The sequence below is a fragment of the Giraffa tippelskirchi genome, chromosome 10 (assembly GCF_054371585.1).
Source record: "Giraffa tippelskirchi isolate mGirTip1 chromosome 10, T2T-mGirTip1v1.2.pri, whole genome shotgun sequence".
Classification (NCBI taxonomy): domain Eukaryota; kingdom Metazoa; phylum Chordata; class Mammalia; order Artiodactyla; family Giraffidae; genus Giraffa; species Giraffa tippelskirchi.
Window position 1 is genome coordinate 106,530,934 of NC_137284.1, and position 25,624 is coordinate 106,556,557.

The window sequence follows — 25,624 nt, forward strand, 5'->3', positions numbered from 1 at the left end:
TCTCCCTCAGTACAGGGCCGCAGACAGGGGTTCCTCACCCTTGACTCTCCACACCTGGCAGCACATTCCCCAAACACACCAGCTGGGGACGTGGGCAGGAGGAGGGGCTGTGGCCAAGCACCACCACACTGCATGCTAGAAGCTAGAGCCACCCAAAACCTCAGATACAGAAGGAGAGATGGGACATCGTAGTGTTAATATTCTCCTCTGATGAAGAAGAGAATGGATTCATCCAATCATTCAATAAAAATGTAACTAGCATTAAGCACGTGGGTATCTTGAGCTAGGCTCTGGAGCTATAACAGGAGCGAAAGAGTTGTGGTTCCCTGCCCCTCTGAGCTTACAGTCTGGAGATGAGGGGTGTGGGGATAGCAGTGCAGGTACAGCTATTTATTTTTTTAATTAAAAAATTTTTATAATTATTTTTTAAAGTTATACTAATTATACTTTTATTGAGATTATTTCAGGGCCATGTATGTAATACATATGAATTTATTTTATTCTTGCAACAGCCTTCTAAGGTAGGTATTATTATGATCCCTGTTTGATGGATGAGAAAACACAGGCACAGAGAGGTTAACCAACTTGCCCAAGATCACACAGCCAATAGGGAAACAAAGCCAGCATTTGAACCCAGGTAGCCCGGCTCCAGAACCCAAGTTCTGCGTCTACAGTTGCCTTCTGTCTCTGTAGGTAGTTATGAATCAAATAATCATCCAGATGTAAAAATGAAGCTAGAACTTGTGCTGCAAAGAAATGGCTAGGAGTCTGTGGGCCTCCATGATAGCAGCAGTGTGGGTGGAGGTGAGTTTGACTGAGTCAGGGAAGGCTTCTCTGAAGAGGTGAGGCTTGCACTGGTAATTCCAGGATGAGAAGGCATTAATTAAGCAAAGAGGAGAGGCAAGCATTCCAGGCAACAGGGACAGCATGTGCCAAAGGCCTGTGGTGGGGCAGAGCAGGGAGAGTTTATAGGACAGAAAGATCAGTGTGTCTGCAGCCCAGATGGGGAGGGGCAGAATGGTTGAGATGAGCCTAAAGGAATCGCTAGACACCTGGCCATGGCAAGACCCTGCGGGCCTGAAAGGAGTTTCCTCCCTACCCTCTGAGCAATCCTAAAATCATGAAGGGCATGAAGAACAGATCTGCATTTGAGAAGGACATAGGGCTGCAGTGTAGAGTCAGGCTAGAGAAGGGCCAGGCCAGGTAAGTAGTGCAGCAAGAGATGAAGGTGGCCTGACAACAGGAGAAAAGTGAAAGTGAAAGGGGGCTCAGTCGTATCTGACTCTTTGCGACCCTGTGGACTATAGCCTGCCAGGCTCCTCTGTCCATGGAATTCTCCAGGCCAGAATACTGGAGTGGGTAACTGTTCCCTTCTCCAGGGGATCTTCCCAACCCAGGAATTGAACCAGGGTCTCCTGAATAGTAGGCGGATTCTTTACCAGCTGAGCTACCAGAGAAGCCCAGCTAACAGGAGAGCAGTGGACAAATCAGAGAGATAACTAGAAGATAGCACAACTAGGATCAAAAGAATGAAAACAAATACTGGTATGTGAATGTTCACTGCAGCACTACTCATAAGGGCCAAAAAACAGAAATGACTCAAGTGCCCATCACTTGAAGAACAGATAAACAAATGTGCTATATCCATATGTTGAAACAGTACTGAACTACCCCCTAAATGATACCTGGTACCTCGTGAATGAGCCTCGAAAACATACAAATGAAAATAGACAGATTCAAAAGGCCACATATTGTATGAAATGTCCAGAACAGGCAAACTCAGAGAGACACAAAGCAGACCGTTAGTCACCAGGTGCCCAGGGGAGGGAGGGAGGTAGAGTAACCTCTCAGTAGATACCAGCCTTTTTTTCTGGATGATGAAAATGTCTTGGAAATATACCGAGGTAGCAGCCACACAGAGTTGTGAAGCTACTAAATGCCAATGAATTGTTCACTTTCAAGTGGTCTCGATTAATTTTATGTTTTATAATCAATGGTCAATAATTTATGGTCAATAATTTAAAAAGTGACTTGGGCAATGGACTAGATGTTTATGATAAAGCAGAGGAACCATTCTCTCATTCAACAAATGCCACCTGTTAGTCTAGGTACAGCTGTGTCGTTGGGCTGTCCCTGGATCAGGTGGGGAGCAGGAATACTGCACTGGGGGGGGGTTGCCTCTAGACAGGGTTACCCCAGCCTTCTCTCCACGTGGTTATAATGCATGTGGGAGAGACTTGCATAGCCTGGTAATTCTTGGACTATAGAAGCCTTACTGAAGCTTAAAAAAAAAAAAAAAGACAGTTTTAGGGCAAATAAAATAAGTCCTATGTCCCAAATTAGACACCACACTTGCGAGTAATGATTGAAACTAATTATTCTAAGTGGAAGCAGTTCTGAAAATAGCAGAGTTTTAGAGAATTTTTGTGGCTATTTTAGAAGCATGCAAGAGAATTGCAGGCAGAGTTATGTACCCCAAGTCAGAGCAGAAACCCTGGGATGGTCATGCCGTGACTTGCACCAAACATGCCATTCCACAGATCCTAATGTTTTTACATGGCTGGAGAAACATGCCAACAATGAAGGTGGATGGCATAGAGTTTCAGTTGGTACTTCCTACTGACACACTGAACCAAAAATTCAACAGGAAATGTCAACCATATATATTACAACATTTTACTTGTAAAGCAAAAAGGCATCTCCATCAAGCAGATGTTAACATTTCCTAACATGATGACTTAGCCAACCACAGTTCTTTCTTTTCTCGAGTCTTCTTTCCTCTTGAACATTTTCAAGTGAACAGGCTCAAAGAATAAGATAGGCATAGATAGAGGAAGGACTGTCTCTAAGCCCCAACAAACCATCCCACAGCACAATTGATTATGAACAGCATTTTTATTCATTAGCAAGAGGTAAGGGGCAGAGGGGAGAAAGACAACATTAAAGGGTGGGAAACGATTATGTAGGTATTTAAATCCGAAGAAAATCATGGAGGAGCAGAACAAAGCTGGCCGTTTACATAAGTACCCCATCCCTAATCTCCCACACAAACACCTACATATTTTTTAAAACCCCAAGGATACATTTTCTCAATCTATAAACACTAAAGACTAGCTCTCTCTTAGACTCACTCTACGGCAAGGCTCCAGCACTTCCTATATGTGTTTCTGTGAAGAACGCAGTTATTTAGGAACTGTCACATTAAACAGAATTAGTACTTATGGACCCTAGGGAGACTGCTGTGGTGGCCATTTTTCTTCTAAAATGCCAGCCTCCAGCTATATTCTAAATGGTGTTTATGCAGCCTCCCGTCCTCAAGAGCAATAATCATAAAGACTTCAAAGCTGTGGGTGAAAGTATTACAGATTCATGACTTATTTTATTTTGATTTGCATTATGCCAAATCTTAGTCTCTAAAGCCTGCGTATTTCCTATTTTATTTCAGGGCAAACCACATAGATTTGATTGTTTTTTCCTGTGTGGGCAGCCAGGGATAGAAAGACCTACAATTTTTCACTCCCAGACACTTTATGGCAGCAAGAACTATAGGCGGAAGTTCATGAAACAGCGTTCCATCTTGGAGAATGTTCTGAGACTCCTTGGTTCTCAATTTTCTGTGCTAATGGGAGGAATGGAGAGCCAGACTCCCAAACTATCTTTCAGTCAACCTTCTTTCTCATCACGTTTTTCGCCAAAGGAAATTAAAATTAGCCATATTGCCTGATGTTACTTTCACAGGCTTTTCAGGCTCCCTTCAAATTACTGGAAGTGGGTGGAGTGAAAGCTAACAGGACAGAGGGGAGTGTCACAGAGATCAAGCTGCACCCAGATGGGGGTCACGTAGATGCCAGGACCGTGCCCTGCAGGCACAATGATGGATGCCTTTACTGGCATGCTTGCCACGTGCCAAGCACCACTGCTGGCTCTTCACACACATCATGGGATGCGACCATACCATGGCTCTGCGAGGCAGGAGTGTCCTTGCTCAAGAAAGGAGGAATACAGGGCTAGAGGGGTTAAGATCACCTGTAGGGCAAATGGCTGAGCCAGGACCCAAGTCCACATCCATGAATGGATTTGGAAGCTACTCCGCTTCCAGATGAAGCAACTACAAGGAGGGCAGTAAAAGGGTCAAACTTGCATTGCAGGAGGGTTACTCTGGTAATCATACAAATGAAGGATTGAGACAAAAATTACAGAGACCAAGTAGTAATCGCATATATTTTAACTTTTCTCTCTGCATTCACATTTTTTAGAAATTTCGCTTTTCTAGGAAGTCATACTATAAATATCAATTAAAATTGGCTTGAACTTTATCCACACAGCACATGTGTGAGTGCACACACACACATACACTTTTCTCTTCATAAATAAAAGGTGATTAAGTGCTGTTACTAAATAAACTAAGCACCAAAACAACATTTAAAAATGTCCCTGCCACATCTTAACATGAAGGCTAAAAATAAGTGTTACTTCTTCCTCTCTTGCTCACAAATACAGCCAAGCAAGCTAAGTGCATAACAAGGATGTCTGGGTGATGAGGAACAAAATGAACAATCAATACACAGCAATTTATTTTCTAACTAGAGGTTTCAGCCAGAAGGAGAGAGGGACTGAGACAAAGCACGTCTGATAGAGAAGATCAGCAGTAATGTAAAACTACTGCCTCATGATTTCATAATAAAAAAAGCAGGAGGGAAGGCTCTAGCACCCCCACCACCACTCAACCTCAGAGCTGGTGCAAATTTGGGAATTCAGGCAAAACCCCAGAAATTGTTACCTTCCCTTCCAGGTTCAGCCCTTCAGCTTATAAATGGTGGGGGCTTTGTTTTAGTCCTGAGTCCTTCTGGTCCCTCTGGATCCCTAGAGCTGGATGTATCAGGAAGACGCTCTGTGACCCAATAGTGTTTCTACAGACCACTGAAATCTGGCGACTGATCACTTGTGTAGGAAGCCACCACTAACTAGGAGGGCAGGTAATTTTAGAGTAACTCATACATTGGGTGCTGCTTTGTTTTCTCTGGCTGTCTTCTTCCAACCTAATTAATTCTGCATATGAAAATAAGCCTGCATTTCATGGACAAGGGTTAGAGGGGACATTACTGGAGAAGGGCTAGAGAAGAAATGGGGTGGCAACACTGAGTGTGGTGAGGAAACCAGTCTAGAATCTAGAAAGGGGTCTTGGATTATTCTCGTAAGGGATATCTGTATGTTGTTCTGAATTTCCACAAAGATAGATCAACATCTCTAAAGGTGGGCTGGATACTTTCCCAGAAGTTTGGAGTCTTTTTAAGGTCCAAACGCACCATTTCAATGTCTCCCAAAGGTTCACAAAAAATATTTTATCAACTGTAGGAATTACTCATTCTAAGTGAGTAGTTAACAATTTGATAGATCTCTCCACTGAATTAATTCTAGCAAAGATGGCCTTAATGACCAACTCAATCAGGATAATTTTACCCACTGAGAACATCCAGCATAAATCTTTTTAGCAACTGAGCCAAAGAGTTTCACTTGCCTGCCCTTCTGTTTCATTTAAAATTCCCAACTGGCCTATGCTTTGCTGAATCAGTCATGCTCTCAAGAAATGAATGAATGAATCATTCACAAAAAGTCTCAGAATTCTCTAAAACAGTGAATTGAAAGTTCTCTCAGTACTAACTCATTGTTAGCATTTCCTGATAACGGAAGCATTTGAGGGTGGGCCAAATAAAATAGGAAACTGCATATAACTCCTGTCATCATGGCTGTGTGAGTGTTTGTATAAGACGATGACTGCATGCCACAATTTTGAGGGGGATGCAATGAGTTGGGCATATTTTCTTAATGTTGAAAAGCAAAAAAGAGTTAAGAGACTAATAAGGCAGGAGGGAAAAGTGCTTAGGATATACCCGAGGGTAAGCAGAGCCTTTCCAGTGCTGGAAAAAAATCCTAGAGCAGGCTGTCTTCCCCTCTTTCAAGCCAAAAAAGTGGTCTAGAATAGCAGTTTTCAAGCATTTCTGACCATGACTCATAGCAATAAATAAAATTTTATAGGGCAATCCAATATACACTGTCTGTCTTCCTGCCAGCTATGTATGTATACCTGTATCTATCTATCCGTACTTTCTTCTATCTATCCATTTATTCATCCATCTACCCACTCATACACCCATCCATCCATATACATATAGTGAAACAAATGATGGCTATAACTTACTCAATTGATTTCATAACCTATAATTTGAGAATCAAGCTCAGATATTTCTTACTACGAAGTCTCTGGTCTTACTAGAATATCATAATACTCTGTACTTTCATTTCTGTCTTTGCCAAAACCAAATGAAATGTTTTGCTGGACTTTATGTAGATAATGCCTTAGAAGTCTCCTCAAACAAATGAAATCGTGTCACTAAAGTTGAACGAGCTTTGGAACACTGAGTAAGTATGAGCCACTTGTAACCCCATCCCAAATAAAATGTGGCATGTATGGGCTCAGTCGTGTCTGATTCTCTGCAACCCCATGTACTGTAACCTGCTGGGCTCCTCTGTCCATGGGATTTTCCAGGCAAGAATACTGGAGTGGGTTTCCATTTCCTTCTCTAGGGGATCTTTCTGACCAGAGATTGAACCTGCGACTCCTGCATCTCCTGAATTGGCAGGTGGATTCTTTACCACTTGTGCCACCTGGGAAGCCCCTTCATTAAAACATGTTGCCCAGGAATATAGCCAGCTTTCAAAATCCACCTGTTTCTAACAAGATTAGCAGCTAAATTTTCACCAGAAACAATGAAGGTCAGAAGAGAGCAGAATGACTTATTCAAAGTGCTGACAATGAAGAATCTTATATCCAAAAAAAAAAAAAACCTTTCAAAAATGAAGATGAAATACACTCCTAAACTAAAAATAAACAAACAAACAGACAAAAAAACTATGAGAATTTGTTCCTGGCAGACCTTCCTCATAAGAAATACCAAAAACACACTGTCAGGCTGAAAGCAAGTGACACCACAGATGCTGCTTAGTCGCTTCAGTCGTGTCCGACTCTGTGCGACCCCATAGACGGCAGCCCACCAGGCTCCTCTGTCCATGGGATTCTCCAGGCAAGAATACTGGAGTGGATTGCCATTTCCTTCTCCAGTGTATGAAAGGGAAAAGTGGAAGTGAAGTCGCTCAGTCATGTCCGACTCTTAGTGACCCCATCGACTGCAGCCTACCAGGCTCCTCTGTCCATGGGATTTTCCAGGCAAGAGTACTGGAGTGGGGTGCCATTGCCTTCTCCGCAGATGAGGCCAGCAAAATTCTCTCTAGTTGATGATAAACTGATTCTTAGCAAAGCATGGAGAGGGTTGATTTTTCAAGGCCCCCTTGACTTTCAAGCATGAATGAAATGATCCTTCTGCTCTTGTTATAGGCCTTGTTTTGGCCCCTGCCTAAGTTTGCACTCCATATGGCTATTATAAGATTTCTCTTCTTTTGCTCTATAAATCCAGAATCAATTAGGAGGCTAAGAAGTAATGAAGATGTTAGCATGAAGACAAGGAAATGGAACCATCAAGGAGAGTGGCCCCAGGGACAACTATCGCAGGTAAAAGACAGCAGTTGATTCAGGTTTCCCAGTGCATGCAGCTCACCTAGGTAAGACAAATTCTAGGAACAATTTCCTTCCTTTTCCCACTCCTAAATTCACAGCACTGTATCTAAATGGCTTCAAAATTTTTAAAAATATTTTTAACACAAAATCATTACTCATACATTATAAAAACAGAACTGACTCATTAGAAAAGACCCTGATGCTGGGAAAGATTGAAGGCAGGAGGAGAAGGGGACAACAGAGGATAAGATGGTTGGATGGCATCACTGACTCAATGGACATGAGTCTGAGCAAGCTCTGGGAGTTGGTGATGGACAGGGAAGCCTGGCATGCTGCAATCCATGGGGTTGCCAAGGGTCAGACACAGCTGAGAGACTGAACTGATAGAAACAGAAATAGGTACATATGCCAAAAAATGGATAATTGCATATATAATTTTTAAGTACAATATAAAATTATTTCACAATAATTTTTAATAGAAAGCAAAAAACATTTTTAGTAAAAATACTTTGGGTTAGAAGTTGGTAAGAGTAAACTATGATTTATTAGATTAACTGGGATAGGGGCTAGGCTTCTAAGGGTTAAGGACAGCTGAAAGGGGATAGAGGCTGGTTGTGTAGGGTGGGGATTTACATTCAGGATAACTATGAGTACAGAACTTCCCTGGAGGCCCAGTGGTTAAGACTCTGCGCTTCCAATGCAAGGGGCATAGGTTCGATCCCTGGTCGGGGAATTAAGATCCTACATTTTGCAGGGTGCAGCCAAAAAAAAAAAAATAACTATGAGTACATGAAAAAAGAGAAATAGGACAGAAGCGAAGAGGAAAGTAGGACAAGTAGCAACACATTTCAGATTTCAGGAGACCTAAAAATGTCTCAAGTTACCAGGGAAGAAAATGATGCTAGAAAGAAAAGGGTGAAGAATGGGGTCACAGGTATTCTATGAACCAGATAATCTCCTTAGAATAACAAATATGGGATCAAGCCATAAATCACAAAAAGGTAACCCAAGGGATACTCTTTCTGTGCCAATGGGATGCAGTCTCATCTAACATCTGACTGGCCTCTTACCACGTGAAGACTCTCCCTGCAGACCTTGAACACTCTGCCTTCCTGGGAAGGGTGAGCCATCCACTCTGAGACACATTTCCTCACTAGGCTACCATTTTGCAATGAGAGAAGATATTTCAACATTTCTGAGGTAGAGAAATGAGTCCTACCTTCACCAGGGACCAGAGTATGAACCTGAGGAACTTTATGGAGAAGCCTCAAGAATACGTACATTGAACGTATAGGTTCGTATGTGCATTTTCTGATGGCATCACACAGCTCTCACCTGATACTTAAAGGGGTCAGAAGCCAAGAACCACTGATCTAGAACAGGAGTTGGCAAACTTTCTGCAAAGACCCAAATAGTAAATATTTGGGGTTTTGTGGGTTATATACCTTTCCCGTCGCAACTACTTAATGCTGACGTTGTAGTATGACAGCAGCCATAGACAGCAGGTAAATGAATGGATGTATCAGCATTTTAATAAAACTTTATGTATAAAAACTAGCTATTGCCAGATTTGACCCGAGGACCCATGATCATTTGCCTTGATGGAGAGAGACCCTCCCATGCAGGATTCCGGGGCACTCAGAGAGCACTTCTGCCTTGGTGCACAGCCCCATCCTCCAGGTTACCTATTGTCCACCTTGTTCCTTCCCCCTGGTTCCTCAAGCCATCACTGGAGGTCTTATGGGATCTTAAAAATTTGATTCCAGGAGTACTAAATGAATGATAAAGGAAATTTTAAAGGAAAAAAGAATTACCTAATTATGTTTTTTTCATATTTCCTTGATGCTATGTCAGCATTAAGTGCCCCCCCACCAACAACTTAATTTTGTTTTGGTGTTTTGTGGGGGGCAGTGTTTATCACTATTGTGTTTAAGTACACATTTGTGCAATTGCTAATGTTTTCCTCAACACTGATGTGAGTCACAGGTAGATAGGAAAGATAATAGTCTTGGTAACAGCTGTGTGGGTCTCTTAGCCCAGCACAAGGCCTGACACAAGTACTTAATAAAAATTGGTTGAAAGAATGAATACATGTACTTTTACATAGTTGTAATTAGAGCAGGCACAACTGTTTATCCTCCTTTTTGTAAACATTATATCAAATTTATACAAAGCTTAACGATTATCAGTTTTAATGGCCGCCACACACCAGTCCATGGGCAGACCTACCATAGACTGTTTATACTCACCCTTCCCACTGAGCGGGGAGCTGCCTGCAATGATTCATGATTATAAAGCATGCTGTCAAAGGCCTTTCCACATTTTTATGGATCATTTCCTCTAGATACACTCCTAGGAATCTACCTTGGTCATAGCGTAGGGACATCTCAAAGGCAATGAAATACACTGCCCCAGAGCTTACAAAAGGACAATGCCTTATCACCACCCTCCTCAGTGAATGGGGAAGCTGGTGTTATCACAACTTCAGTATTACATATTATTGTTTAAAAACCTTTACCAATGTGATAGTACATTTAAAAATGATCCCTCATTGTTTACTTCAATTATCTTTGAAAGCTAATAAAGCTAAAAGCAATTTAAAAGTCCTATCTGTGAACTTTACTTTTTGCTCACTTCAAATAAAAGCTTTTCATAATAAGAGAAAGGTAGTGGCAGCCCCTAAATATACATGGTATATTGTGATGGTTTTAAAAGAATAGGAGAAAATTTAAAAGAATAAGAATGAAGAAAATAAGGAGTTCAGTGAACTGTGAAGCCTGGCCCGTAATTCACCAAGATGCTCCATTTTTTGGCAGCTGAGGGGCCTGCACGGGATTCCAGCCAAGAGCCCTTTTCCGAATGAGGTCAGGACCCAAGTGTGCAGTCTGCAAAGTGGAGCTGGTGAGCAGCTGGTTGTGGTGGCCCCTGTGGGCCTGAGATAGACTCCAAGCAGTGAACAGGGGGAGGCTGAGCTCCACAGGGGCCCCCATTTCTGCTCATTAGCCCTTCAAGGAAGTAGCAAGCTGTCTGCTGGAAGGGATTTAGCCAGGAACATGAATACAAAGTTTAACCATAATTAGGCACTGGTTGGCTCAACCCACTTAAAAAATCTAACAGATACATGAATACTGATTATTCAAGATGGCATTCAAATTAAGCTCTGACTATGGGCTTCTCTAGGCTTCCCTGGTGGCTCAGTGATAAAGAATCCACCTGTAATGCAAGAGACACAGGTTCAATCCCTGGGTTGGGAAGATCCACTAGAGGGCATGGCAACCCACCAGTATTCTTGCCTGAAAAATCCCATGGTCAAAGGAGCCTGGTAGACTACAGTCCATGGGGTTGCAAAGAGTCAGACACAACTGAAGCAACTGAGTATGCATGCATGCATGGGCTTCCTTGGAGGCTTAGCCATAAAGAATCCTCTTGAAGTACAGGAGATTTGGGTTTGATCCCTAGGTTGGGAAGATCCCCTGGAGAAGGAAATGGCAACCCACTCCAGTATTCTTGTCTGGGAACTCACATGCACATAGGATCCTGGCAGGCTATAGTCCGTGGGGTGGCAAAAGAGTTGGAGATGACTTAGTGACTAAACAACAACAACGTGAAGGACTAGGCATGGGAGAAAAACAAATCCAGGCGGCTGAAGATTTCACTTGCATATTTTTAAATCCACAGAGTACTGTTTTGTAAAAGGCACATTTTAAGTTAAGATTCTTGAAGCAATTCATTTTGACACTGACCCTATGGAGGGTGTGTCTGTAGCATGTTCTCTGTCCTCTTGCATGTTCCTCATGGCCTTCCTTTGCAGTGGCCCCCCACTCTCTGCAGCCCTCACACCACTGAGAGTTCCTCTGTTCTCAGATGCTCCCCCGAGAGTGTCCGCATCCTGAGCCCTGAATCTCCGACTGCCTTTTCCTCCAACCTCCAGCCCATGTTCCCTGTCTTCCCTGTTGGACCAAGGAGCGCCCATGGAGACAAACAGCACAAGTCCATGCCTGTTTTGCTACAAGGATTAGAAGACCTGGGTTTAAATTCTTCATCACCCAGACCAGGGATCAACTGTCTGGATCTGCTCCCAGTTCTGGAATATGCAGAGACAGAAGCCCCCATAAAGTCCACTAAAGCTGAAGACCAGGATAAATGAGACCAGAGAACACAGGCGGTGATAGCACTGAAGAGAGCACTGGATGAGAACTGAGTCCACTGGGGCAGGTCCTGATTCTACCAACACAACTGCTATGGGCCCAGGCAAGAAGGACACTTCAACACCTCTGTGTCCTGACAGAGCTGAACTCAGTGGATTAAACAGCCTCCCTCAGCTCTGACATTCTGGGATTCCATATATGCCATTCAAGTGTATTTTTATAATTTTATCTCCCTTGGCATGTAGTGTGATTTAGGCACAGCATAAGCACTCCACTGCTGCACAAACTAAATTAACAGGAAGTCTAAATCACAGAGAAAAACACCCCAAAAGAGCATAATAACAGAGTTAGAGCTTATATAGGTGCCTGCAATGCGCGAGACCTGGGTTTGATCACTGGGTTGGAAAGATCCCCTGGAGGAGGGCATGGAAACCCGCTCCAGTATTCTTGCCTGGAGAATCCCCATGGATAGAGGAGCCTGGTGTGCTAGAGTCCATGCAGTCACAAAGAGTCGGACATGACTGAGTGATTAATCACACACACATGCGTGTGTGTATGTTTAGAACATACCACCATCAATTAGAGATACAAGCACTTGGCATCCTTAGTTTATTAATACAAATCTATTTGATAATCATTTACGTCTTATTTCCTTCTGAAAATCTTCAGGAAGCTATTAACTACTTAAAAAAAATTTTTTTTAAATTTTGATTTGGGGTATAGCCAATTAACAATGTTGTGATAGTTTGAGGTGAACAGTGAAGGGGACTTAGCCATACATATTTATGTATCCATTCTCCCCCCAAATCCCCTCCCATTCAGGCTGCCACATAACATTGATCAGAGTTCCATGCAGAAAGCTACTAACCGCGAATTCCAACATTACTGACCACTAGGGTTCAGTTGGAAAAGTCCCAGCTTCGCCACCGTGTGCAAACACCAAGTTCAATTTTTCTAGTCTGAGGCTTGTTGGTGAAATGTATATGCTTCATCTCACATGGAAAGCACAAGAAGCCACAGAGATCATCTGCTCTACCTGAAGGAAAACTGGACTAAGAGTGAGTCTTCACAATGGAAATTCTAGGAAAAATGTCTAGCTGCAGTAGCAGGCATGGAGACTGGCAGGCATTTTGTCCTAGACAATTTTGCAAACGGGGTGGGGGCCGAGGTGGGGTAGGACAGGCAATGACTATGAGTTGGGCATCCTGAACCCCCAGGAGACCTGGCTCTCACAGACAGCTCTTCAGGCAGACTTGGGTCTCGGTTAGGGTCAGCTGGTGCCCTGCCCTCTGGCCCTTCCAGGGAGAGGGTGACCTCCAGCTGGAGGGAATGGCCAAAGTATTGTTTGCAGCTTTGCAGGAAGCTGTTTGAAAGGGTCATTGAAAAGTGATCTTACTAAATCAAGCTGTACCAATATTTTTGTTTCCTTTCATGCAATGCCACGTTTAAAGGCATGAGATGGGGCTTGTCTATAAAGCCTGGGAAACAAGTCTGTGTGACTTAAGTTCAGAAAAACAAAAGCATCCTGTTCTTAAAGCACAGAAAACAGAGAAGGTGGGAAGACCTACATCTGTCTCAGAGCAAGTCCTTGCTCTTGGCACCTAATGGACATTTGAAGAAAAAAAAAAAAAAACGAACACTTTTTCAAAGGTCTCCAGTATTCTTGCCTGGAGAATCCCAGGGACAGGGGCCTGGTGGGCTGCCGTCTATGGGGTCGCACAGAGTTGGACACTACTGAAGCGATTTAGCAGCAGCAGTAGCAGCACATATCCTGACACTTATGCTCAAATGATAAAGAATCTGCCTGCCAATGTAGGAGACACAAGTTTGGTCCCTGGGTCAGGAAGATCCCCTGGAGAAGGAAATGGCAACTCACTCCAGTATTCTTGCCTGGGAAGTCCCACGGACAGAGGAACCTGGCATGCTGCAGTCCATGGGGTTGCAAAGGGTCAGACACAACTGAGCAACTAACACTTCTCAAAGTTCTAACAGAAGCAATTATTAATTGTATGGTCTATAACTTATTTTTTAAATAAATGACAAATAACTGCCACTTGTCTGGGAAATGGCTTTGTGTAATGTTGATGGAGAAGAGAAATTCAGAGACTTGACCTCCCAGATGTTCCCAGTCTCCATCCCAAACGATGACACCTGAATTAAGACAAAGTGTTTGAAGAGGTAAAAACTGGGAACCTGCTGATCTACACATGGCGGTCACTGGGCAGGTGTTCACCACTCTCCTCTCCATTCAGATGAAACATGGAAGCCCCTAAAGCCAGCAAGAATCACTGGATCAAGGAGCAGAGAAAGAATTAACAGAGCATGAAAAGGAGGACTTTCCTCTCTTCACAATGTGATCAAGGATCATCTGTGAAACCCAAGACTTTCAACGACTTTTAGAGGAAAGATCCACAGAAGGAACAGAAGGCTGTTATGTGGATAAGGAAAGAGGCCAGGGCCTCTGAGGAAGACAGTCTGCCTGGTCTAATGGCCAAACTGAGCCGGGGCTGGGAGGGGATCCCCACTCTCCTAAAACAGTCTCCCCACAGCTCCTCTGTGCTCTGTAGAAACCAACAAAGCCTTGGCACTTCCTAAAATGGACAAGCTCTCCACCTAAAGCCAGGGAAAGTACAAGTCAGACAAATGGCTCCTAGTTTTGAACTAAAATGCTAAGATCATGACACTGTCTAACATTAGCAAGAAAAAGCACTAAAAATCTTATTCTTGTAGCTGTAGCAGCAGCTATAAACCTGCTGCTACTGGTTTATAGCCTTTTATGTTTTACATAATTTAAATATTTTGCTGGTGAAATTTAACCTACAAATAGCTGTGAGGGAAATGACTCCTTCAGAAAAGCCTCCATCTTATAAGTGAAAGGCATGTGTAAGTCCCCACTGTTGGGACTGTCTGGAAGGGACCAGCCCCATCGTGGTGGGATCTAAGGAGTTCAGTAATTGCAAAACCCTAAAGCAGGTTGCCACATGAAGCCCAACTGCAAAGACAGTTAAAGAGGTGTGAGGTTTGTAGGATGTGTGTCTGAGGTTATTCTTGCTGGCTCCATGTATTAAATTAACTAAGCCTATTTTCTCAATGAAAGGAAAAAGCAGGCAAACTAGAGATAAAACTGAGTGCTCACAAATAGACTTCTGGTGTTTTACTTCTCTTTTGACGCAAGAAAGCAAGCCTGATTGCCCACTAAGGCAAAAAGCTGACACCTCAGAGGTTCTCTATGAAACTGGACTAGTCAACAGCAGTGATAGTGATAGTAACTGATACTCCTCAGGAGAACTTCTTGGACTTTGGTACACATGAACCACCTGGGGTCTTGTCAGAATGCAAACTGAATCAGGCAATGGGGCCTGAGATTCTGCGTTTCTAACACGCTTACAATGCTGTCGGTCTGCAGACCACACTCTGAGTAGCAAAGCTATTGCTATAGTTTACTGAGAACTTTCCTTGGTGATTCTTTAATTTGTCTGGGTAGGTGAGAATCTGTAATTCCTAAGGCTCTTTAGGGAATGTATCTTATTCTAACATGAACTGAACCAATCTTATTGCAAAAAATAGCACTAGGCCAGCTATAAGCCATGTGTCACTCAAAATACAACTGGCTGCCAAGCTCAAGTCTATTGATCACTTCTTGGCTTTTCTAGAAATGTTTGCTACTTGCCTGCATATTGAAAGCTCAACAAAAGCCTGTAGTGTGAATGAATGAATGAACACACAAATGAAAGAGGGAAGAAGGAAACTGAGTGACCTTGGCTCCTAGCTGGCCCCTGTGTATATTTAAACTATCTTATTGGTCTTTCTACTGGTCATTTATGGAGATAGGGGAATAGTGCAAAACCATCATCAAACGTGGTAAGAGGGAGGGAGGAGGAAGAGGAAGGGAAAACAACACGGGCAGTAGCTGACTCTGCAGGACCACTGAGCGCCAGGTATGCTGTTAAGTCCTTTACATAGACTGTCTACTTAATCTTCTCAAATCTTCTGTGAATTTGAGATTATAAAGAGTCCCACTTTACAGACTGGGAAAGTAAACCACAGATAACTCAAGATAACCCGCTTAAGAAGGACGAGGTGGCTCTGGGCCCAGCTGTCCGAACCCCACATGATACGCCCACTCCACGGTAGCTCCCTTTCTGCTGGACTCCACAAGCTGTTAGTATCCCACACTGGCTTGACTGTGTGGCCTCTCCACAAAGGGTATTAACACAACTCTAAAGAGCTATAGATATTTTTTGGTGCCTGTGTTTCTATTGTGCTGATACACCTTAGCCCATGGTTACCACGTGTTTACCAGTTTTGTCTAATTTTTTTTTTTAATTGAAGAGTAAACAAATAGCTGTAGCGAATACTGAGAAGAAAATTGTTTCTGGAGGGGTAACTTTTTAAAAGTTTCAAGAACATACAAAGAATCTTCATGTACACCTAGTATGTTTTAATGGCTGGATTAAGAATTGATAGGAGTAGTTAAGAATTAATGAGTCAAGCACTTTGGCACTTAGGAAGCCCTTCCGCTGCACTAACTCATTTGGTTCTCATGTCATCTCTCTGAGGTCAGGCAGGCAGCACCGCCCTTGTTCCGTCTGTGATACAAATAAGGCTGGAGGGTCGTGAAATTCGGAGCCAGAGTTCACATAGATGCCTCCCTCCCCACACATCACTGCCTGGGGCTTAAAGACTTTATTTGCTTTAGTGACAACCAGAAGACTGACCGCTAATCAGAATATTTTAAATTATATGAATAATATCGTTTGGGTGCTTATGTCGCTAACCATTTTCTATTACCCTTAGAGAGTCTAATTAATGACTATGGCCACATACTCGGCAAGAGTCCTGAGCCACTCAGGGGAACTTCTTGGGAGGCCACAGGGTGGCAGCTGGGCCACCTGGCACGCAGATCGAACCCACAACTGGCAAAAGGTCCCCAGCTGAGTGCTTGACTTGAATGTGGAAAACTAAGACACACCGACTAGCTCCCTCCAGGGCACGTGTGGGATGGAGTTTCCCAAACCACAGAAGTAGTCCCCAAAGGAGTTCAAACTCATGAACTTGACTATTCAACAGAAAAAACACTGGTTTTAGAAATAAAACCATGGGGCTGAAATCCTTACTCTGCCACTTAGGTAATTTTCCTAATTAGAACAAGTTCCCTAACCTTGCTGCCTCAATTTTAGCATTCACAAGCTCGGACTAGAACACACGTAAGCAGAGATGGAGGGAAGTACAGAATCTGGCAAGCCGGCAGCATAAGGTGTGTGGTGTTTCCAGGCACAGAAAGCCTGCTCCAGAGTCTGGCCCACAGCAAGGCGAGCCTCTGCTTTCACTCAACTCTGAAAAAGCCAAGCAAGGGAGAGTTTGTAAGCGTTAATGGCCTATGAGCAATATGGGGGCATTCTGATTAAAAATCTGCAGGGTTCACTGACTGTTATGAATACAAAATAACAAACCAACTTTTTTGCAAGTGCTGTCTCTGGCAATAGAGAGTGTTTTTCCTGTGTGTGGCACTCTGCTCTAAGTTTGTGAATCTGGGGTAGGAAGAATAAAATATTTACCTTTTCCAGGGCCTCTCTGTCAAGTAGTTCTTGCACAGCTAGCAGCTTGATGCTGTAAGAAAAAAATTAAAACCACACTTGAAAACAAAACATTTCACGTCACCAAGCATGAGACAAGTCATGAAAACAAAGGTCTGAAATTTCAGCCTGCATTTCTACACCACCCCCAGTCTGAAGGTGACCTTTGGTTTGAGCTGAAATGACCATTTCAGAACTATCTGAAATGTTTCTAAATTGTAAAAATGATTTTACCATATAATCCAGCAATTCTACTTCTTGGCATATACCCACAAGAGTTGAAAACAAGGACTCAGATATTTGCACACCTACGTTCACAGCAGCATGATTCACAACAGCCAAAAGGTGAAAACAACTTAAATGTGCATCAGTGGATAAATGGATAAACAAAATACAGTACATACATATGATAAAATATTATTCAGCCTTAAGAGAAGGAAATTCTGGCACTTGCTACAATATAGAAGAAACTTGAAGACATCACGCTCAGTGAAATAAGCCAGACACAAAAGGACACATACTGTATGATTCTTCTTACATAAAGTCCCTAGACTTGTCAAACTTAAAGAGGCTGAAAGTAGAATGGTGGTTGCCAAGGGCTGGGGGAGGGAAGAATGGGGAGTTATTACTTATTGGGTATGGAGTTTCTGTTTGGGAAAATGTTCTGGAGATGCTGGCAATGGTTGCACACAAAGTGAATGTGCTTAATGTCAGTGAAATGTACACTTATTAATGGCTGAAATAGTAAATTTTATGTTGCATACATTTCACCACAAAAATTTCTAAAAGTAATTGATAGTTGCTTATGTAAGCAACTTCAATAAATTCAGAGGAATATAAACAAGAAAACAGTTACTCATGTTCAGCACTAATCTTCCCTTGATATCCTTCTGATGAGAACAAATAGCTAAAATCACTCCTTATGAAGATGGCCTGCTCAGCTGCTCATTTGTTACTGCATATGGATGGAGCCCTACTGGGTGCAGGGAGCCAGGAGCAGCTGATGACTATGACCTGCTCCCTGCCCACAAGGGGTTCGCAGCCTCCTGGAGGCCACACTGAGGGAAAGGACCAGCAGGGTGCCAAGTGGACTGGCTGGGGAGCCGAGCGCAGCCCAGCCCGGCCGAGGGCAGAGGTGGCTTCCTCTAGGAGGGACCAGGTTAGCCTTGCCAGGGGAGGGGACTGAGGGGAAAGGCAACCAGGGACGGAGGCACCAAGGAGGAGAGAAAGGGCTTGGAGTGTATACAGCTCACCAGTTTCTAGTTTAGGGGCCAGAGCCCAGACTTCAGCCAGCAGCTGAGATGAGGGAGTTCAGATGTGTGGGAGCAGGTCCCTTCTGTGACAAGTTGCTTTTGAAGTGTCTGGGGACACAATGAGCAGGCAGCCAGGGCAGGACTGCCCAGCACACAGGAGGAAGTGGGAGCTTGGTGAGATTGTTTAGGGGGCAGGTCAGCTCTCCATGGTGTCGTTCTGCTCCTTCCCCGTGCAGCTAATCTGCCTGTGGTCACTGGTCACTGCACTCCGGCCAACCCGCACAAGCTCTCCGGAGCAGAAATGGGCCCCACCTGTGCCACACACCTCCCTCAAAGGAAGTTATGCCCGTAACAAGTTTCACCTCAATCTACAGAATTCTTAATAATCTCCCTATAGATAGGCAGGCACTGCCCAACCAAATGCAAAGGTTTACTTAAGAGCAAGTTCAGCAAGTGCAATAAAAGTGTTAAAGGCCTACAAGAAACCACCACCACCACCACCAATTTAGCAGACATCAGGGCTAACGGACAAGACCCTGTGCATTCCCTCTGCTCCGGTCACTGAGTTTCCTTCATCTTTTGGACATATTTGCTTTTGCTGTTTCTCTGGCATGGAAAAGTCTTCCCCAAGACCTTGACAACACCAATTACATCTAATTACATCATTCCAGGCTAAGTCCAAATGTTAACTTCTCCAAGCAGCATCCTTGGTCACCTTGGATTTTTTTTTTTATGTGCGCTTACTGGTTGTTGTTGTTTAGTCACTAAGTCATGTCTGACTCTTTTGCAATCCCATGGGTTGTTGCCCACCAGGTTCCTCTGTACAACGGATTTCCCAGGCAAGACTACCGGAGCAGGTTGCCACTTCCTCCTCAAGGGGATCTTCCCGACTCAGTGATCCAACCCAAGTCTCCTGCATTGGCAGGCGGGTTTTTACCACTGAGCCATCTGGGAAGCCTAAAGCATTTATTTGTCAGATTGCTTTTGTCTGTTTCCTCTCACTAGCAGGGAAGCTCTTTGAGGCCGGGGGCTCAAAGGTCTTTTCAGTACATCTGTGGTGTCTATAATGGACATGAAGGACACCCAGGAATATTTATTTACTGGCGGCCTATGAGGGCCCAGGGGCTTACAGACCAAGTCGCTATTGGTATGAATAGCTAAAATCACTGGTCAAGCCTCAGTTTCTCCACCTGAAAAGGAAGGCCTCCAATGAGATGACTGTGTGTTTTGTGTTTTCCTCGGGGTAGACAGTGCTACACACATTTGTAGAAATGCCTGCTCTGTCTGGTGGCAGGTCAAAGCTACCAGCCACTCCTAAGCACACTCTAATTCCTAATGCCCACCTCTAGATTCCAGGTTATCAACATGGACAGCAAGTTACAGGCTAAGGAGAGTCCAGCTGTAACTCAAGTTTCAGAAGCTTAAATTGCTTCTGAAATAACCACTGGAAAATATTTATATTGGAGGAACTTCTAAAACAGTCTCTTGTTCCTGCCCTTCTCTACAGTCATGAAGTACAATTTAGGATCAGATATCAACAGGTTAGAGAAAAAGATTTAAACACTGTTAATATACACAACTCTCTTTTTCTCCCTATTCACAAAGATGCTATATTCAAACCACTGTAGAACATGATGTGAAAACCAACAGTCTCAGGCTTTGAATGAAGATGAAATTAAAACAATTTCTATTGACTCTGTTCAGAGTCAAAATCTGAAGGATGCTATTCCCTGCTTCCACCAGGTTACTTTCCTCTTGAACAGGGATAGCAAATATTTGGCATGCACACTCTCCAACCCTCTTCACCTCTTTGCATGGAACTTCCCCCGCTTTAGCTTAAATACAGCTTCAGAATCCTTCTGAACACTCCAGTAAGCCACAGCCAATCCAGTGAAGTTGGCATGTGAGATGAAACCAATTTAAATTCTGCTCTAAAATCAATACCAAATAGGATTTGAGCAGAAAAAAATAAAGACCTTTTCACACTACTAAAACCCAGCGACACAAATGAGCTTGCTTTAGGGGCAGGCGGAGAAAAGATAACAGGACACTCAAATCTAGCTGGTTTGAGGTTCACAATGGAAACAATACATGTTAATCAGAAGTTACTGCTACAGCTCCTCATAACAGTGGATTTCTTCAGAAAGCTCGGGTTTTTTCCTCCTTAGAGTTGTAATCTTCAGGAGTTTCAAGATTTTTCCCATTACATAACTATCCTATTGTTACTTCTTACCTTATTGGAAACTCTCCAGGTTTGGAGTATTTGTTTCAGTGTTTATGGTATCAGATTCTTCCAGCACATCAGATATTCCCTGGGAGGAAATTTCATACACACGAAGAAGCAATGAACCCGTTTACCAAATCCTCCATTTGACACCTCTAATTTCTTACCCTGGAAGGAATTTCATCTCTTAATTTCAGTTTTGCCCCTATTTTCTCCCTTCCTTTCTCCATGTCTCTCTCCTTCCTTCCCTCTTTCCATCCTTTTGCTAATTCCACAAACATACACTGGCACCAGGAAAACAAAGACGAACGCATTATTGTTTCTGACCTCAAAGGGGCTAGGATGCTGCTGGGGCACAAGCTATGGGAGGCACGTCTCTCTGAGGCTCTCCAGGTTCCAACGTGGACCAGCAGAGCCGGGCTAAACAGGGCATGTCTGCGGGGTTACCTGGTGCTGGGTCAGAATCCTCTGAAAACAGCAGAGCTCCCATCAGATGGAAGATGCAATTTCTTTTTCACACTTGACTTTGAGAAGAGAGACAAGTCAGAAAAAGCAGCTGACAGCTGTGATTTATTTGGAAAAATGGCCATTTCAAGGTCAAGTTCTGAAGTCAATATGGGCAACACTTAGAAGGACCTAGAATGCATGCAATTAATGTTTGCTAAGTAAGCTACAAGGAAATGAAGCACTTGAGGGCAGATGTCTTATTCAGCTCATTAGTGGCTGGCACAGTGAGGTCTGTAATGGAATTTGAAGTGGTGAAGGGGAACGAGTCAGGTAGACACTGACAGCAAGGAAAAGAAGAAGCAAAGTTAAAGAGAAGATGGAGGGCACCCTGTTGCTTAGGGTGGCAGGCTGAATGAACCTCAATGATCCCTGTAAAGGCAGATAAAAGGTAACTATGTGGATGCACAAAAGCATTTAAAAGAATAAATTCCCAACTATACAGAAACTCTTGCTTCCAGAACAGATTGACTCACATGGCACCAGAATCAAGAATTCACTCTAGCCCACTTTCTCTGGGGATTCTGACACTTTGAGTTTCTATTGCATTTATTAAGTGCCATAGCTTAGTGAATGAGATATAGGAGGTTTCAATAAATGCAGAAAGGGTGTAATACAATGGAGCCAGCGTTCACTGCCCAGATAAAGTATTTAAGGGGTAAGTATTATGTACCAGGCACTACTGGATGCCGAGGAAACAATGATGTACAATGATACAACGTAGCCTTTGCCTTCAAACGTCTAAGTTAAGGTAACTGCATCAGCTAGGTGAAGTGTTCTCTAGAGGTAAACTCGGCTGCTATGAGGCCCTTTGCTGCTAAGTCACTTCAGTCGTGTCCGACTCTGTGCGACCTCATAGACGGCAGCCCACCAGGCTCCACCGTCCGTGAGATTCTCCAGGCAAGAACACTGGAGTGGGTTGCCGTTTCCTTCTCCAATGCATGAAAGTGAAAAGTGAAAGTGAAGTCGCTCAGTCGTGTCCGACTCTTCGCGACCCCTTGGACTGCAGCCTAAGAACTTAATAACACACAGCTGGGAGGCTTCCTGGGCAGTGACTCCTAGGCTGACACTTGCGGGATTGCAAGGCAGAGAGGTGGGGTGGCAGGAATAGCACAAGGTGGGAGGTCAGGGAGAGCCACCACAGGGGCTGCAGAATGACCAGGGAACATGGGGTGTCCAGGGCGTGGCACAAGTGCTGAAAGATTCTTCTGCAAAAACAAGCAGGGCCAGGCCTCTGAGAAGGTTTGTTAAGACACATTAAGGAGCTAGACCTGTACTTTGGGGGCAAGGAGTGGCCAGATGACTTAGGGCTGTGGTGTGGCAGAGGACCCAGGACACAGAAGATGCCCGATAAACGTATAAAATGGCTCTGATATGGAGAACCCTTGGAGGTGGAGTGGGATGGAGGACAAGACTGGAGGCAGCAAGACCTGAGATAGGTCCTAGGAAGAGATGACGGAGGCTGGTGCGGGGGAAAAGGCACTGGGCTATTTCCAAACAGGTCGGCAGCTGGCAGGACCTGATGAAGCAGCAGCTGTGGGGGGTGTGGGAGAGAAACAGCCCCTCGGCTCCCAGCCTGTGAAAGTGGGGGCTGGAAGGGCCAGCTACGTGGCCTGAAGACAGTGAGTCAGGTCCTGGACACACTGACGCTGGGGCCTGTGGGCACTCTCAGTGGGGCATGAACAGCAGCTGACTGTCCCTCCGTGAGTTCTGGGCTCTGCAGTGGACACCAGGTGCATAAGGACGGTAACCGAGGAGACAGGTCACCCAGGGGGCTGTGCAGAGGGACAGAGCCCAAGGACCATCACCACATAAGAGGCAGGCAGAGGAGCAGGGCCTGTTAGGGGGACAGAGAAGGAACTGCCAGGAAGGTGTAGGAAAACCCAGAACACGAGGCCCAAGAGCCGAGGGGAGGGCGCGACACACAAAGATGAGGGATGCTGGCTCTGATTCTGAGGAAGCCAGGGAAGCTGGGCCTGGTGTTCTGGAAGAGAGAGTTTTCAGGAAGTGGTAGAGACAATCAGGTTTCATGGGTGAGGAATGGGAGGATGGGAGGTGAAGAAGGGGAAACAGTGAGATTAAATTCCAGGTAGAAGAGGTAGGGTGGTAGGTCCCTAGCACCGTTTGCCTCAGGGGCAGAAGGCAAGCCAAGAATTCCTCACCTTATTAAGTGCACATAATTGTTATAATAATAAATAAATATCAGTTCAGTTCAGTTGCTCAGTTGTGTCCAACTCTTTGCGATCCCATGGACTGCAGTACGCCAGGCCTCCCTGTCTATCACCAACTCCTGGAGTTCACTCAAACTTGTGTCCATTGAGTTGGTGATGCCATCCAACCATCTCATCCACTGTCATCCCCTTCTCCTCCCACCTTCAATATTTTCCTGCATCAGGGTCTTTTCAAATGAGTCAGTTCTTCACATCAGGTGGCCAAAGTATTGGAGTTTCAGCTTCAGCATCAGTCCTTCCAATGAATATTCAGGACTGATTTCCTTTAGGATGGACTGGTTGCATCTCCTTGCAGTCCAAGGGACTTTCAAGAGTCTTCTCCAACACCACACTTCAAAAGCATCAATTCCTTGGCGCTTAGCTTTCTTTATGGTCCAACTCTCATATCCATACATGACTACTGGAAAAACCATAGTTTCGACTATACGGGCCTTTGTTGGCAAAGTAATGTCTCTGCTTTTTAATATGCTGTCTAGGTTGGTCATAACTTTTCTTCCAAGGAGCAAGCATCTTTTAATTTCATGGCTACAGTCACCATCTGCAGTGATTTTGAAGCCAAAAAAAAAAATAAAGTCTGTCACTGTTTCCACTGTTTCCCCATCTATTTGCCATGAAGTGATGGGACCAGATGCCATGGTCTTAGTTTGTTTTTTTTTTTTCATGATCTTAGTTTTATAATTATATATAAATACAAATATGGGGGGAAAGTGATAGTCACTCAGTCATGTCCGACTCTTTGCAACCCATTGACTGTAGCCCACTAGGCTCCTCTGGCCATGGAATTCTCCAGGCAAGAATACTGGACTGGGTTTCCATGTCCTTCTCCAGAGGATCTTCCGGACCCAGGGATCAAACTCAGGTCTCCTGCATCGCAGGCAGATTCTTTACCATCTGAGCCATCTAAATATATATATTAATACATAAATAAAGTGCAGACACGATCCCTCTCAGGGCTTCTTCCCTTCTCTCCCTCTCCCTCCTGCTCTCTTGCTTTCACCATCCCTCCCCTGCAGTATCATTATCCTTCTCCACCAATGGTATCATCACAGGGCTCAGCTTTTCTTTCAGAGCATAATCATTTGTACATTTGTACAAATGTACAATTTGTACAATTTAGGGGAATTGTAAAGGTCAGAAAGGGGCTTCCCTGGTGGCTCAGATGGTAAAGAATCTGCCTGCAATACAGGAGACCCTGGTTCAATCCCTGGGTCAGGAAGATCCCCTGGAGAAGAGAATGGCTACCCACTCCAGTATTCTTGCCTGGAGAGTTCCACGGATAGAGGAGCCTGCTGGGCTCACAAAGAGTCAGACACGACTGAACGACTAACTAAATGTCAAGAGAGTCCTAACCGATGCCAGGGTGGTTTTGTTTTGCTTTTTGGTAATACAATATTTCCACAACCTCTTCTGCAGGGAAAAGGGGAAGGATGTGCAATTCCTGGGAATGCAAGTTCTGTGCCAGTGCAGCAGCCCAAACTGTCCCCGGGCCTGGCAGCCAGGCCACTGAGGACAGCAGGGTTTCCATGCACACCTTCAGCAGGAAGCCAGAGTCTCGGCCACAGCAGAATAAACTAGTGGGGTGGAGAAGGCAGCCTTCCAGCAAGGAAGAGGAGTCCCGGGAGGAGAGGCTGGAGAGAAGGGCAGACCTGTAAGCAGGGCCACTGGTCCCAGGAACCGGCTGCTCTCTACTCATGTGTCCCATGTAGGATGGGGTGGGGGCACTTAGGAAACTTCACAAAAGTCAAATTCAGAAAGCATATCAATCCAGTTGTCTGAACACTTCCCTTTCAAGGAAAGCTCCCCATTATCTTCCCCTGAGCATAGTAAGGAAGAGTTCCCTCTTTCGATCACCAAATTTTAGAAGCTGCCGTGGGTGTTAGGTTCAGACTCATTTTCCCTAAATGCTTTATTATTTTCCACCACTGGCTAAGGGTTGAGAACACAATGGTCATCAGCCTCTGGATGCAAGTGGGCACGTACTTGGGAAGAGAGGACCAGCTCCCAGGGAAGGAGGGGTTCTTCTCACATGGGACCTTTCAACCCCATCACAGCCAAACACGCTTGCATCCCACCCTTCCCTTCCAAAGCCAAGTGCTGAATTAGCATGCTAGGACT

General features: G+C 44.3%; 1 protein-coding gene across 4 annotated transcripts in view; it reads right to left on the bottom strand.

Moving 5' to 3' along the window:
* EEPD1 (endonuclease/exonuclease/phosphatase family domain containing 1) overlaps positions 1–25,624 on the bottom strand; it is a 131,052-nt gene that overhangs the window by 28,904 nt on the left and 76,524 nt on the right. For all 4 annotated transcript variants that reach the window (XR_014066772.1, XR_014066774.1, XR_014066773.1 and 1 more), the window contains exon 3: positions 17,280–17,331. Coding sequence is in view for 1 of the 4 variants with exons in the window: in XM_081534237.1 (XP_081390363.1) it covers positions 17,280–17,331 (52 nt within the window). In the remaining 3 variants the exon portion in view is untranslated. The remainder of the gene's footprint in view (positions 1–17,279; positions 17,332–25,624) is intronic.